Here is a 15,970-nt window from a genome sequence, read left to right on the forward strand (position 1 = left end):
CCTGGCTCCTAGTATTTACAAGGCCCTGGCCAATTTAAAGCCTTTGTGTTGCTTGCCAGTTGCAGATGTTAACATCTGTCCCATTCTGCCTGGACTCCTGGATCAGTTTCAGGAAGCTCATCAAGTTAGATGTCCACCCCTGACCTTGAGAATCCCAGTTTGCTCCCAGTAGTCCTAGATTGTTTTAGGAATGCAGTAGGATGGTGTGTGGGTGAGGGAAATTTTAGAATAGCAAATTAAAGATCAGAATGCAATGCATTTAAAAAAACAACAACTAATAGGGCTCACTAATAAACATTCCATAGGGATGGAGCAGGTACTGAAGATAATGTCCGAGACTGCCAAATCACCACCCACAGCAGGCCACCAGCAGAGGATGTGAGCAAGCACAGTGCGCTAGGCCTGTGCAGCAGGAACTTCCAGTTGATGCACCAAAGCCTTAGGGAGGGCTCTGCAGTGAGGATGCGGGAAAAAGCCTTCTCCACCTTTACGGATTCCCATTTTAGGAAACCTACCTGTTCCACCAGGCCTTTGGAGGGGTTTAATACCTGAAAGCGTACTATGTCTAGTTTCAAAAAAACCTCTTTATTCTGGTTTTAACGCAGACAGTTTTAACTTGCTTTAATGGTCTTTTTTTTTTTTTTAATGCACCGAATACTGTATTGTCCTGGGAGCTTGGCAAAGTGGAAAGTGTAGCCTGGCTTTGCTATACTCTCCCTGCAGACTGGAGTACACAAGGGATACAATTCAAACGGCAAACGTTTCAAAAGAGTTTAATTAAACGAACAAAAATTATCCCTAATGGCTAGCGTACGCTGCTAGTGATTCTCAACGTAATCTGCTTCGGTGGTAGCCCTTGAACCCGCCACGGACTGGAGGCTCGCGCTGCCTTGAGGGACCTTAGGAGAGACATTCAGCTCCTGGGAAACAGCTGGAGAGATGCTTGTCTCCGATCTCAGGCTTTCATCATCCTCGTTCTCAGCATCCTGCGTCCCGATAGGCTGAAGCGTATGAGGGATAAATCTGTGGCGTGGGCATCCAATGATGCCGATCCTGCCGGAGAAGAAGAGCGCAGCCAGGTTGTTGAGTGGATGCCCACCTATTACACCTGGGCTAAAGGAACTGCACTAGCTGCTAGAGCATACGGATTACCGTATTTTTCGCTCTATAGGACACACTTTTTCCCCTCCAAAAATTAAGGGGAAATGTGTGTGCGTCCTATAGAGCGAATGCAGGATGCACGGCTAAGCCCAAAGCCAGAACAGGGAGACGGAGCGCTACGCAGGAATTCCTGCTGCGCTCAGAAGGCTTGCGGATAGCCGTCTGAAGCCTGGAGAGCGAGAGGGGTCGGTGCACACCGATCCCTCTTGCTCTCCAGGCTTCGCTTCACTGGAGAGGCGCTGCACAGTTTTCCCTCTCTGTGCAGTGCCCCTTCAGCAAAGTGGGAAGAGAAATGGAAGGGGCTCCGTTTCTCCTACCGCTTCGCTGAAGGGGCGCTGAGCAGAGAGGGGGGGAATTTTTTTCCCCTGTTCTCCCCCTCCTATGGTCCGGTGCGTCCTATGGTCCAGTGCGTCCTATAGAGCGAAAAATACGGTATATTCCACCACTTAACACCATGGCAAAGTGGTTGGGGTGCTGTATCGGGACTGGGGAGACCAAGGTCCAAATGCCCATCTCGGCTATGAAGCTCACCGTGTGACCTTGTAGCAATCATCACCTCACAAGACCAAACTAGGCAATACCTGAGCTCTGTATCTGTGCCCTGAAATGCAAGTTTGTTTTTTTAAAACAGTTTGCATTTAAAATAATAATTAAAACACTGCACTTAAGGATACAGTACAGCTAAGGTCTAGTTTGGCCCTCGGTTCTCCCTCGCAGGTGATTTCTGAGAAGTTTCTAACCATAATTACCTTGGATTTCTGCTTAACCCTCAAGAAAGAAGGGCATTTTCGCTGGCCAGGTTTAATTCAAATCCATCAAACCTCCTTTGGGGAAGGTTCTCAGGCAGGGTGGAAGGAGAAAGAACTTGCCCATGTGAAGACCACCTGGTGGAAACCCTTACACAAATTGTTTTCAGTTGTAAACTATATGCTGATCTCTGCCAGCAATTTCTATATCAACTCTGTATCCCCAAATGGAAACCAGAGTCAGAGGTCATACATTTTCTATTACTGGGGAATGATCAGGAGCTCACCAAGTTAGTGGCTAAATATCTCTATTTGGTTTTTTGTCGTCGAAATACACGGCAGACATCTGATCTCCCTGGAGACCAAGAGATGTGACGATAGACTGCTCTGCCTCCTTTCTTTTAGCAAATGCTTTGTGCCACTGGGGAAGTGGTAATTCTGTATTGATTTGTTTTGGATGTTGTATGTGATGCCAATAAAGGTTTTACGATACGATACGATACGATTTCTGGGAATAAAATGGGTGTCTGGAGAACCAGGTAGGCTGCCTTGTGCTCCTGGGAGAACGGGCAGGATAAGAAACAAAGAGATAAAGATGGGAGAGTCTGGTAGCTGGAGTCCCCTTCTCCCTGTTTTCTGCTTTTGGGGTAAAGCAGACAGAATTGTTGCCAGGTGGAACAAATAGACAGACAGGATGCATGTCACCAAAACCAACGTAGTCCATTGGCCTGAATTTGTTGGCATCCGTCTGTCTCGGGAGACAATGGAGGAGTGTGCCTTTTGGGGTGAGGTCAAGCCGTTCTCATCAAAACTCAATGGTTAAGCATTCATTGGATTTTATTCTGCTAGCTTTCCTCTCTTTTGCTCTAGCAGGGTCTTCAATGTCCTTTTGCTTTCCCCATGGCCATCACATGGGCAAACAAGGCAGATGCACCCAATACATTTAGAGCACATTCAAATAGGCTCAAGACTATGAGTAACTCAGATATATTTGTGAGAGAGGCCACTGCTCCCTGTTAGATTTTGTGGTCACGTATTGCGTAGAAAAGCCCTGCATTCCTTACTTGGGTTCTGGCACGACAGAGGAAAAGGGTGGCAGCTCTTCAGGAATGTAGGCTGGCTGACTTCTGCCAGCATGGAGGTAATGGTCCTGGAAAAGGTACTGAGCGCTGTCTTTAGGCATCGGCAGCAAGGTGCTCAGCACCGGCGATCGCTGGTCCATGACGCTTCGGATGGCTGGCTGCCTTACATCGGTGCTCCTTTAAGAAATAGTTAAAAAAATAAAATAAAAAATGAATAAGGGAAAGGTGTCCAAGTAAGGGTGACATCATACAGCGTACCTCCCGACTGACAGCATTTTGCAGGCTTTGGGGGTGCAGAATTCAATCACATACTGGAAATTTAGATTTGCAGAATTAAAATGGATTAAAGTGCTCGATTGCCTCAGGGAAACAAACCTACTAAAAAATATGGATTTTTTTTTTTTGCAATTAGGAAAGTGACAAGGAAATGCATTGAAAAACATGGGATGAATGAATGACCAACGGGAAAGTATGTGGATAGATGAGATACAATAGCCATCTTCAAATATCTCAAGGGCTGTCATAGAAGATGGAGCAAGCTTGTTTTCTCCTGCTCTGAAGCAAAGGACTTGACCCAATGGATTCAAGTTACAAGAAAGGAGATTCCGACTAAACACCAGGAAGAACTTTCCAATGGGAAGAAGAAGAAGAGTTTGGATTTGATATCCCGCTTTATCACTACCTGAAGGAGTCTCAAAGCGGCTAACATTCTCCTTTCCCTTCCTCCCCCACAACAAACACTCTGTGAGGTGAGTGGGGCTCAGAGACTTCAGAGAAGTGTGACTAGCCCAAGGTCACCCAGCAGCTGCATGTGGAGGAGCGGGGAATCGAACCTGGTTCACCAGATTACGAATCCACCGCTCTTAACCACTACACCACACTGGCTCCCACTGTGCGACAGTGGAACAGTCTCTTTCAGGAGGTTGTGGACCCTCCTTGCTTGGAGGTGTATAAGCAGAAGTTGGACAGTCATTTCCATGGATGCTTTGGCTGAGATTCCTGCATTGCAGAGGGTTGGATTAGAGGACCCTTTTGGTCCCTTCCAACTCTACAATTCTATGATTCTATGATCATGAGGCTGGAATGTGCCCTACAACTACAATAATGCCTCTTGTTCACCCGGGTGGAGACGATATGTGCAGAAAATTCTGACTTTTGTATGGTTGGAATGTAACCTACTGCAGGCTCCAGCCACTTCTGGCATATGGCCTTGGCAGGACTTTGGGTTAAAAAGAATGTTCCCCACCCCCGATATAAATATCTGCAAGGCATACAATAACAGAGGAGAGAAGAGAGAAAATGAGGCCATACTTGCGATAGCGGAAAGTGACCTTCTTCACCTCCTTGGTCACGTCTGTTTTCAACTCCTTGGGTTTAGCTGTCTCTCTCAGAGCAGGATTGAATATGTTTGAGCGGAGCAGCCGGCCAACTTCCTGCTGGATTTCCTTGAGGTTCTTCTGTCTGAACGTCACAAAAGCCACATAGGAGGAGAAGTTGTACAAGCACTAAACGCAGAAATAAGATAAAAATAAAAATGGAGGTGATCTACTCTATTGTTGCAGCTTATCTTAAAGATGAGACAACCCTTAGCTGCTCTGTTCCTCCAGGCGACCGCTCTTACCTCAAAGAAATCCCTGTCTTTCTGTGTTGTTGATATTTTCCTCCTAAAATGTGGAAGAGAAGAATAAATCCACAGACAGAAACAGAGAAAGTACTCCATAAACATCTTCCTAAATGAAAGGGAGTTTCCTCGACATTCTGTCACGGTCTAGCATGACCAAGAAACAGAATCAAGACCAAACGCTGGCAGGTAAAATTCATTCCCATGCCCCAATGAAACTACCAAGATCATGGCTTTTGGAAGTGGGGGCTCCCAGTCTGCAGTTTCCTCTTGCCAAAATGACAGGGGGCCCACAAATGCAGTTTCATCCTGATTTGTTTGTAGGGAGGTTAGACAATGTTGCATCAAAGCAAGTGTTATCTCATGATTCCCAGCGCATTTCCCCCCACTTCTCTTTTGCAAAAAAAAAAAAAAAAAATACAATCTTTTGGGGAAGTGGGTTTGTTTGCTTTATTTCAGATATTTAAATAATACTTAATAGTCAGAATTTCTAAGTAGGGTAAATAAAATGGTTTGGAGAAAAGAAAAAAAATCTAACCATACAGAGAATAAGAGCAATTAAAAATCAACATAAGATCAGAACACTACCTTAAAATGCTGGTTGAAATAAGAAAGTTGTGGGGCAACTATTCTCATATAACTGGCTCTAATTAATGCATGAAGGGGTTAATACAATAGAGTAAGCTGTCCTGCAGGCTTATTTCCTTTACTTTGGGAGGAAATAGGTAATCAAGCCTATTGTCCCCATCCCTCCTCACTCTACCTGAGATGCTCAGCATTTGAAGAAGTTTGAGCTTGTTGCTCCAGCTCAGCCGCATGGCTCTCACCAGCCATTATTGAGTTCCTATACCGATAATCTGGGAACCCTTACCACTTTGTTACTGTCTTTGTTTCACGGTCTGAAGCACATGAATCCAACCTTTAGAGAGTTTGTAAGTAAACCAGTTTTTACTTTGCTGAACATGTGGTCTTTTCCTATGCTGGGGGGGTAGTGAGGAAATTTGGAAGCAACGCAGAAGGCGTACTAAGTATTTGCCCCAAACCTGGATCTTGACATCCAGGAATTATTCAACATGGAGGGTCCTTGTCTAATCTCAGTTGGGAGGGAATTTCAGGCTTCAGCCCCCAACCCAGGCGACATGGTTTCTAGCAGTTACAAGCCATGCAAGCTGAGCCATGGGCCACCACCAACAGAGACTCCCTTAAGAACTCAGTGATCAGGCTGGGATGTAAGGGATTCACCAATCCTTATGATATTCTGGATCCAATTTTTTAAGGGCTTTGTAAATTAATGCAGGGACACGGGTGGCGCTGTGGGTTAAACCACAGAGCCTAGGACTTGCCAATCAGAAGGTCGGTGGTTCGAATCCCCACAACGGGGTGAGCTCCCGTTGCTCGGTCCCAGCTCCTGCCAACCTAGCAGTTTGAAAGCACATCAAAGTGCAAGTAGATAAATAGGTACCACTTCAAGAGGAAGGTAAACGGTGTTTCGGTGCGCTGCTCTGGTTCGGCAGAAGCAGCTTAGTCATACTGGCCACATGACCCGGAAGCTGTACGGCGGCTCCCTTGGCCAATAAAGCATGATGAGTGCCACAACCCCAGAGTCGGCCACGACTGGACCTAATGGCCAGAGGACCCTTTACCTTTAAATTAATGCATGAACCTTGAACTAGGCATGGTATCATATGTACAAGCTTTTAAGCAATGATGTTACATGGCTGTGGTCATCCGATCCCATCAAGTCTAGCTATAGCATTTTGTACCAGTCAGAACTCCAGGAAAGCCCCACATAGAACACACTGCACTAAGAGGCAATTGTACTTTAGTCCCATTTCACGGAAAGCTTCAGCTATAAATCAAACTGGTGTTAATGGCAGTGAAGCTGGCCAGGTTTTGAGTTTTTTTTAGCTCCGTCAAGTTGGCATTCCCAAATCATTTGCCTATTTTAGCCCCTCTCCCAGTCTCAAACCAAGAGCGTCCTCCTGGCTTATGGAAGATCTCTAAATTTGACTACACATGTGTATTTAATATACGCAGCTGCGAGAACAAAATGCAGATCCTTCCCCTCCCCTTATGTAAATTTGCCCCAGAGGAAACTGGCAGCAATAAATATTACCTAACCCTGTCCCTGAGCCAGATATGCCTGGTTCCTTCCTCACTGTATGAGGCACTAACAAAGTAAAAGGGGAAGGAAATCTACAAAACCCGTTTAAAAAATGGCAAGGTCCTCTGCAAATACCATCTAAGGGCCCCTCTGCAACATCACCTCTGCCTTGTTCCAAGATTTTCACCACACTTTGGCTCTGCACACACAAAGCTTGGGAATCACACAAGTGGGTGGGGGGCAGGATGAGACCCTCCAGAAAAGAGTAGGGTTTCTTTGTGTGCATTTTCCCCTCTAGAGCTGAAGCTGAATTTCTCTCTCTGGGCCCTTTTAGCCTCAGAGAGAAAGTTGGGCTTCTGTGAAATGTTGTTTTGGGGGACGGTGTTGCCATTTTGTGACAAGAGATGTCTCTGAAGATTACAGATGTGGTCTTAGGCCCCAAAGGGCTGGTGACCCCACTTCAGTGTGACTAAGGAGCTCTTCAGGGTCCGTTTCGTGGTTTAATCCGGCCCCTGTGGCAGTTTATCTCAACAACTTTGGTCCTCACACATGTTCACTTCATCAAACCTGGCCCTCTTTGAAAAAAGTTTGGGCACCCCTGCTTTAGGCTTAACCTTCCTAACCTGGGGGCCCTCAACTCTGGACTAAAACTCCCATCAGCCCCAGTCAGCATAGGCCGCTCTAAATATTTATTTATTTTGTTAAATTTTATATACTGCCCTTCATCGTAAGATTGCAAGCTGGTTCACAATATAAAAACACAAAAATATGTAACATAATAACAAAACAAAACAATACCCCCCCCCTTTAAAAGACCACAGATTGTTTAATTAGCCAAAGGCCTGGTTATAGAGGAAAGGTTTTGCCTGGTGCCTAAAGTGATGTAACAAAGGCGCCGAGCAAGCTTTCCTGGGTGGAGCAGTCCCCAAATGGGGAGCCAGGGCAGAAAAGGCCCCTTTCTCGTGTTGCCGCCCTCAGGATTGGCTCTAGCAGTCAGCAGCTACGGACCTTCCCCAGGAATACGGTTCCTGATATTTCACATTTTCAGACGTGTGCTAAAGTTCTCTACGCCAGGGATTCCAAAGCTCCCTTCAGGTTGCCTGCAGAAGGTTTGTGAAACAGTTGGGCATCTCTATGCTCAGCCCTGCTTGCTCTTTCTTTCTTTCTTTCTTTTTTTCTTTCTTTTCTTGACAGTGGAATTCAAGGCTCTTTTGACCAGGGGCAGATAAGGATCTTCATAATATGGTCCTGGTGCTGTCTACTTATATTCCTTAAAAATTAACCACCAGGTAAGCAGCCTTTCTCAGCCTCCTGGCTGCCAGTTGTTTTCTGGGCACTGTTCAAGATGCTGAAAACTCCCAAGTCATTGGGATTTTCCTGACATGAAAAAATGCAGCAACGGGGGAAGCTCCAGCTCTGAATTTCTGCCCAACATGCAAGCATCTGAGGTACAGAATGCTCAGGTGGCACCCTGTATTTATTTTCACTCTATCCCTGCAGCTGAATCGGGAGGGGGTGGTGTGTGTGTGTGTGTGTGTGTGTGTGTGTGTGTGTGTTTGCAATACTTGGAATTCAGAGCCAGGCTTTCTGGTTGGGTCACTGAACAATTTTGTCATGCTGACTCTTGCATGCACAGCATTTTTGGGCTGGGCCACCGACTGTACTCAGCCTACAATTAACCACGGAGTTGGTGCGGCTCACCCTGCCGAATCGACAAGAAGAGGGAAAATAACTCCCTGTGCCGCAAGCGACGAGGATGGCTGACAGGACGCTGCTGAACCTGCAGCTGTGCAGCACCTGCGGGTGGCAAGGCACCGCCCAAGATCACACAGATTTTGCTGCTGCAGAAGCAGAAGGCAGCGGCTCTCCTGTGTCTCAGGTGTGTTGGCAGCCCAGCTGCCTCGTATCAATTGGCTGCAGATACAAAAAACTGAACCCGAGACATGACGCCTTCTGTTTTTGTTTGTTTGTTTGTTTGAATTTCAACCTTTATTATACAAAGAACTTAAAATACATACAATATAAAATATTACATTTCAGACATTACAAATTATAACTATACAAAAGAATATAGAAGAAGAAAGAAAAGAAATAGAAAAAGAGATAGAAGATGATTTTATTTACAATAAAAAAGAACCTTCTGACTACACCTGTTGTACTATTTTGAAATAAATTCTTTTTTACACAGTTTCCTGAAAATGCAAAGTGCATGCACATGCAGGAGAACAAAGCTCAGAGTCAGGGCGTGTCCCTTGTTTCGGGTTTGGCACTTCAACACAAGGCAAGAAAGAAAGAAAGAAAGAAATGTGGAGGTTTTGAGTATCCTGTTCCCCACACAAGGGGAGTCCTTTGGCAGGCTAGGCGGCCCAGGGAGAGGGGACACAAATAATACCAAGGTGCCAAGCTGCTTTTAGGGATTGCAGGCACCCTTAAAAATCATGGGTGGTGCCCAAGGTTGGCAGGGTTGAGCAGCTGCTGGGATCGTAGGACTCACAGCTGTCCATGGAGGCGCAGGTCAATTCTGTATCAGGGCAGCTGTCTACCAGCTCTACCTGGTATGCAGGCTAAGACCCTACCTGCCCGCAGACTGTCTCGCCAGAGTGGTGCATGCTCTAGTTATCTCCCACTTGGACTACTGCAATGCCCTCTACGTGGGGCTACCTTTGAAGGTGACCCGGAAACTACAACTAATCCAGAATGCGGCAGCTAGACTGGTGACTGGGGGTGGCCGCCGAGACAACGTAACACCGGTCTTGAAAGACCCAGTACGTTTCCAAGCACAATTCAAAGTGTTGGTGCTGACCTTTAAAGCCCTCATCGGTCTCGGCCCAGTATACCTGAAGGAGCGTCTCCATCCCCATCGTTCTGCCCGGACACTGAGGTCCAGCACCGAGGGCCTTCTCGCAGTTCCCTCATTGCAAGAAGCAAAGCTACAGGGAACCAGGCAGAGGGCCTTCTCGGTAGCAGTGCCTGCACCGTGGAGCGCCCTCCCACCAGATGTCAAAGAGATAAACAACTACCTGACATTCAGAAGACATCTGAAGGCAGACCTGTTCAGGGAAGTTTTTTATGTGTGACATCTTAGTGTATTTTTGGTCTTTGTGGAAGCCGCCCAGAGTGGCTGGGGAAACCCAGCCAGATGGACGGGGTACAAATAATAAATTATTATTATTATTATTACAAGGGTGCAGCAGGTGTTCTGAATGAAGAAGGTCCCAGGTTCAGTGCCAGGTATATCAAGTTGAAAGGGGTCTAATCGTAGCAGGTGAGGTGGAAAGGCTTGAGATCTCAGAGAACCACTGCCAGTCAGACTAGATAACAGGTGGGCAGGATGGTCAAATGGATCTCCTTTGAGGCAGCTTCCTATGACCCAGAAGCCAGCGCTGTCTGCTTGGTTTTCACTCTGTGCACAGCCGGCTCTGAGGCAGCATAGGTTGTCTGTAACCTTCCCAAACCTTTCATGGACCAAAGCAGCTGCAAGCCAGACGCCTCAATGAGCTCTGGGGCATTTTCTTGCTCCGTGCACCTCAGCAGATGTGCCTCTGCCTGCTCTACCCTATGAGGCCCTCCAAGGTTCAAGTGCCCAAGCCTCACTCAAATCCTAACCCTAGGACGGGGATGGGGAGGGGAGTAAAACTCTTGATTCCACAGGAACACACTGATTCAGAAGAGATTGTAAAACATGGGACTCTGTGTTCCTGCCAAGTCTGCTAACCCCAGCTAAGGCCTCGCTGGAATTCTTCCTGCAAGTTAATTTGGCTGAGTCCTGCTGCTTCACCCTGGGATCATATCAGTAAAAGCTCATTCCAGGGCAATGTGCTCCCCGGCAGCCTTCGCTTTCCAGCTGGGAGTCTGCGCGTCTTTAAGGGTGCTCTCCTAAAGCTGCCGAGACAACTTCTTCTCTCTCCGTTCCTGAAGTCTCGTGGGCTTTCTGAAAAAGCACAGGCCAGCAGGCCCTCGCAGCAGGTCACGTCCAGCTAAACAGGAAGACAAATCCCCATGGGGACTTTCGCGCTGAATAAACGCGGCTTTGGTTCTGAACGCCGAGCATGAGCTTCCTGCCAAGAACAAAACAGCCATGCAAGCTTGGGGGAGTGTAACCGATCTGAAATAAGCTGCCGCTGTTTACCTCTCTTGCTCTGCACCATCACGAAGCTCAGAGAAAGGATGCCCGAGCTGGTGCAGGAGAAATAAACTCGACTCATAAACACGTCAAAGAAATGACCTGCCAAGGTGGACCTGTGCTTTGCATGTCATTATAAGAGTCTGGGGCTTTTTCTTGTCCTTCGAAGCCACATACTGGAAGAAAGCCAGTGAGAGTGAGTGATTCAAAGCGGGCAAGGCTCAAGCATGCAAACACTTCTCCCCAGTACCAGCCCTTCTCTCCAGTCCTCTTTCCACCACCATTAGTGTTATTAGCTGCCTGGGGGCAGTGAGGGATCAGCCTGACTTGTACCTGAACCTTTAGCAGCAGAAACCAGCAGATTAAGCTTCTCACAACACAAGAGGACCACCTGGTAATGCCTACTGATCAAGCTGCTGTCAACAGCAACAGAGGGCAGCTGAAGAGATTGGAACCCCAGGCTGGGGTCAAGAGAAGGGTGGCTAGAGAACATAAGAACATAGGACAGGCCTGAGCGGAAGGCAAATATGTGGGTAGCTTGCTGTGAGACTCCCGATTGTTTGAATCTCTTTTTTGCAACTAAATCAGGCTGCAGAAATGAACAAAGCTAAGCAAGAATGGGTTTGGGGGGAAAGAACTATGGGCTCAGGTCAAAGCCCTTGGCTCAGAGGCACCCTGTTCCTCAATTTTAACTGTAAGCCATCTATGAGAAGGAAAACTCTGGTCCTGAACCTCCGCTGCCTTGTGGGACGTCTTCAGGAGTAAACCCTACACAAATCCAGAGTGAAGTGCCTAAGGCAATTGGATGGCGCCTTCCAGCAACTCCTGCAGCCAAGCTGGTGCCAAACGTCTTGCTCTGCTTTCCTTTGGACCACATCAACGAGTCCGAGAGGGGGCAGTGTCTTGTCGTCTGGGCAGCCCAGGACCTCCATACACGCTGCCCAGGCTTGTGCCCTGGGGAGGTCACTTGGTGCTGCTAACAAAGTGGTTTGACTTCACCTCCCGACACTCCATTGTCTCTTGAGAAAGACAGATGTCAACACATGCCCTTTGTACCTGGTCCTTGTTGGTATAACTTCAGGTTCTTGCAAACAAAACCTACAAAATGGATCCAGCAAGCCTGAAGCCTGAATGCCCCTGCTCTAGAGCACCTGGTAAGACTAGCAGGCTTTGGTTCGGGAGCTGTCATTGCCTTCTGAACAAAATTCTGTAGTGGTGCTTTTAACAGACACTGAATCTGCAGCAAGCAGAAGGAGATTGTCTTTGTCTCCATAGCATGAAAAGCCTTGTTTGCTGAGTCCTGCATAGAAAACATCTGCTAAACTCGCAAGAGCAGGCCACACTGGTTTTTCTTCCCGGAGATGGCAACCTTAATGGGAGTGGAAGCAGGGCTGGGAAAGATGTAGTAGGGGCTGCTGTGTTTTCATGGGCTTTGTAAGGTGGCAGTCATCGCAAGGGATTTGGCCCAAGTATTTAAAATATTTTTTTAAAAAGTACTTGCCCCTCCCCTTCATACTGTGACATTCATCCCACTTCTTTGCGTGTTGAGACATTCCAGAGGCACAGAGCTTGCTCAAGTTTCATTTCCTTTGGAAGCTATTGCCAGAACTTCAGTCGTGTAATATTTGCCCTTCTTTACAAACGTACGCATTGAGCATAGATGGGGGAAAGTCCGCTGCTCGCACATCAGATCTCCAGGTGAAATAGCCAGCAACCGAAATGTTAAGACTCAGGTCTCTCTCTCCAAAATTACTCAAACTGCCAGCGGCAGCTAGGGATCATCCTTTGCTAGGAGCGTGGGAATAAAGACATGCCCCCTTCCAAGTATTTCCTAGCTATTCAGAAGAGTAAGAGTGCCTAAAAATTAGCTACCACGGAAGTACATTGCTGGATTTGTGCAGTCTACCAACACACCATTGCCAAGCCCAAAACTCTCTGGCAAGGCATTGCGATAAGGCAGCCGACAGTGGTAGCCCTCATCACAGAAATCTGATAGTAAATAATGTAATGAGTTTTGTTAAGTTGCAACAGCTATTTGCATGCCACCAGATCCTGAACACATTCACCCAGAGGCTATGACTGCTGATTTTAGTGACTTCTAAGGAAAAATGATGAGAATTTTAGCCTGTGATCCTAACTGATGTTATTTTGGAATGTGTCCCACTGAGTTCATTGGGACCTTACGGCCCCAATAATTTTTGCTTAAGGCCTTGGACAGATTTCCTGAGTGCAGGTTTACCTGGAAGTTATGCATCCTTACTTCAAAACAAGCCAAGCCTTCTACTGAGCTAGACCATTGGCTCATCTAGACTACAGAATCATAGAATTATAGGAAGGGACCATGAGGATCATCTTGTTCAATCCCCTGCAATGCAGAAAACTTTTGCCCAACTTGAACCCACAACTCTACCCACGACTGAGCTATCAGCATGTCCTACTTTAAGGTAAAGGTAAAGGTACCCCTGACAGTTAAGTCCAGTCGCGGACGAATCTGGGGTTGCAGCGCTCATCTCGCTCTATAGGCCAAGGGAGCCGGTGTTTGTCCACACGCAGCTTCCGGGTCATGTGGCCAGCATGACTAAGCCGCTGCTGGTGAACCAGAGCAATGCACGGAAATGCCGTATACCTTCCTGCCGTATAACTATTTATCTACTTGCACTTTGATGTGCTTTCGAACTGCTAGGCTGGCAGGAGCTGTCCTACTTTAATTGGCAGCTATTCTCCAGGATTTCACAAGAGCCTTTCCCATGCCAGGAATTGAACCGGTGACATTTTGCATGCAAAGCAGGCGCTCTCCAGATGAGCTACAACCCTTCCCCACTGAACTCTCTGGGATTTGCTTCCTGGTGAAAACGCTAAGAATCAGGCGGCACGTCTCCCTTCAGTTTCCATAAAGGACTCTCAAAGGGCACTGGGTTTTGACAACCCACTCAGAAACCCAAGTTCCCACTTCTTCTGTTTTATTCCCTAGACATCTGCTGCGAAGAGCAGATGGCATTACAGAAAAGCATTTCCTGGGCGCAGCCGTTTCCTTACTTTCCACAAGCCATGTGATGCTGATCAGACATTCCCAGCCCCAGGATGAGGATGCAGTACAGCTCAGCCAGGTGCTTTTTGGTCACTGCTAGCTTGATTTGGTTCTCCCGCATCTCTTTCCTTTCCAGGGCACTGGGCTTCCTGTTTCACAAAGAAGCAAGTCATTAAAAAAAGCATTGCACAGAGCACTCTCCCACTCATGGTTAGACGCTCAAGAACACTATGCACCAGGGAATTCTGACCCAAATAAAAGAAAGCAACAGAAAGATTAGATCATTAAATCATAGGGCTGGAGTGGCACGCCCTGGGATTGGCTAGTAAGACTCTGGTCAGGCAAGCAAGATCCACTATGCCTGGACTATCATTAGTAGATTAGGTGATACAAAAGAACAGTAGGGTAATTGCAAATAAGGAGCAGGAAGGACCAAGGTGTTGTGTGCTAGAATGTCTCCAGGTAGGTCAGGTGTGGCTAACCTGTGGTCCTCCAGAGGTTGTTGGCCTCCAGCACCCATCAGACTCAGCCAGCAGAGCCAATAGCCAGGGATGATGGGAATCATGGAGCCAGCTTGTTTTCTCCTGCTCTGGTGGTAGGACTCGAATCAGTGGCTTCAAGTTACAATAAAGTACATTCCGACTAAACATCAGGAAGAACTTTCTGATGCCAGTGGGACGGTTTATCTCAGGAGGTTGTGGGCTCTCTTTCATTGGAAGTTTTAAAGCACAAGTTGGATGGCCACCTGTCATAGATGCTTTAGCTGAGACTCCTGCATGGCAGGGGGCTGGGCTAGATGACCCTTGAGGTCCCTTACAACTCTGTGATTCTATGAATGTGATCCAACAACATCTTGGATGGCCACACCTTATTGGCCTCCCTCCAGGCTGGGGATCCTCTGTGGCCATCCAGATGTTGTTGAACCACATTCATAGAATCATGTCCCAACACCTAAGGAAGCGTTGGTGGTGATCTAATCTAAATGATCTAGTTTAAGTTCTCACCTGGGTCAACACAAAACAAAACAGGTAGGTGTTGGGCCATAAGGCAGCTGCCAATTCAAACAAAAGTTGGTTTGACTCATTTGTTTGACCTGTACTTTGTAAGCTGTCTTTGAAAGGTATTTATATTTTGAAAGGCAACCTAAAAGTCTATTACAAGGGGAGGACAGTGGGGACAACAACATTATGGCTGAGTCCAATGCAGGTGTTATGTACTGAGTTGAATGGGATCCAAACTTCAGCAGTCTGATTGGTCCTAGAACAATAGGATCCAAAAGGCAGCAGTCTGATTGGTCCTAGAACAATAGGATTCAGAATGCAGCAGTCTGATTGGTCCTAGAACAATGCAGCAGTATGATTGGTCCGCAGGAGCCACCCAATCCAGCTCCAGATAGAAGTGAATCCACAACCTGATTGGCTTACAGTAGAATTCCGGAATTAGCCAATCATGTGCAGCCCATTGTGTAAATAATGTATATAAAGCAGATGCTTTGAGGGGACTTTCATTCATTCCTCCTCACCACTATGAGCTGAATAAAGAGCATGAAATCACTTTGCGACTCTGAGTATATTTCAGCAGGAAATAGCTTTCGCCTGTTGTGGACTCACCTGAAAACCCCAGGGAAGCAAGAGGGTTGGTGCTCCTTGCAAACACACGAGGGGCAACAGAGGAGAGATATCCAGGCCAAGGCACTAGTGAAAGTAGGTTTGGGTGCATTTGTGGAGAAAGAAGGGAGAGTTCTGTCCACTTTTCTTTTTTTCCTTTTTTTCTTTAAGAAGAAGAGTTTGGATTTGATATCCCGCTTTATCACTACCCGAAGGAGTCTCAAAACGGCTAACAGTCTCCTTTCCCTTCCTCCCCCACAACAAACACTCTGTGAGGTGTGTGGGGCTGAGAGACTTCAAAGAAGTGTGACTAGCCCAAGGTCACCCAGCAGTTGCATGTGGAGGAGCAGAGACGCGGACCTGGTTCACCAGATTACGAGTCTACCACTACACCACATTGGCTCTCAGTTCTGTCCACTTTTCAACAGTTCGTGCAACACCCACCACCCCAGCTTCCGCTGGTCTTGGGCCACAACCACTGATGCAGAACTGACCTCA

General features: G+C 47.1%; 1 protein-coding gene across 1 annotated transcript in view; it reads right to left on the reverse strand.

Moving 5' to 3' along the window:
• Positions 1–757: 757 nt before the first annotated feature.
• The window catches only part of PPP1R36 (protein phosphatase 1 regulatory subunit 36), a gene marked incomplete at its 5' end in the record, with an annotated part of 71,037 nt that continues 55,824 nt past the window's right edge, over positions 758–15,970 (reverse strand). Inside the window, 5 exons of the mRNA XM_083609666.1 lie at positions 758–1,053; positions 2,972–3,166; positions 4,301–4,494; positions 4,611–4,653; positions 13,874–14,014. Coding sequence (XP_083465792.1) covers positions 819–1,053; positions 2,972–3,166; positions 4,301–4,494; positions 4,611–4,653; positions 13,874–14,014 — 808 coding nt within the window. The 3' untranslated portion in view covers positions 758–818. The remainder of the gene's footprint in view (positions 1,054–2,971; positions 3,167–4,300; positions 4,495–4,610; positions 4,654–13,873; positions 14,015–15,970) is intronic.

The sequence above is a fragment of the Podarcis filfolensis genome, assembly GCF_964270895.1.
Source record: "Podarcis filfolensis genome assembly, chromosome: 1".
Classification (NCBI taxonomy): Eukaryota; Metazoa; Chordata; class Lepidosauria; order Squamata; family Lacertidae; genus Podarcis; species Podarcis filfolensis.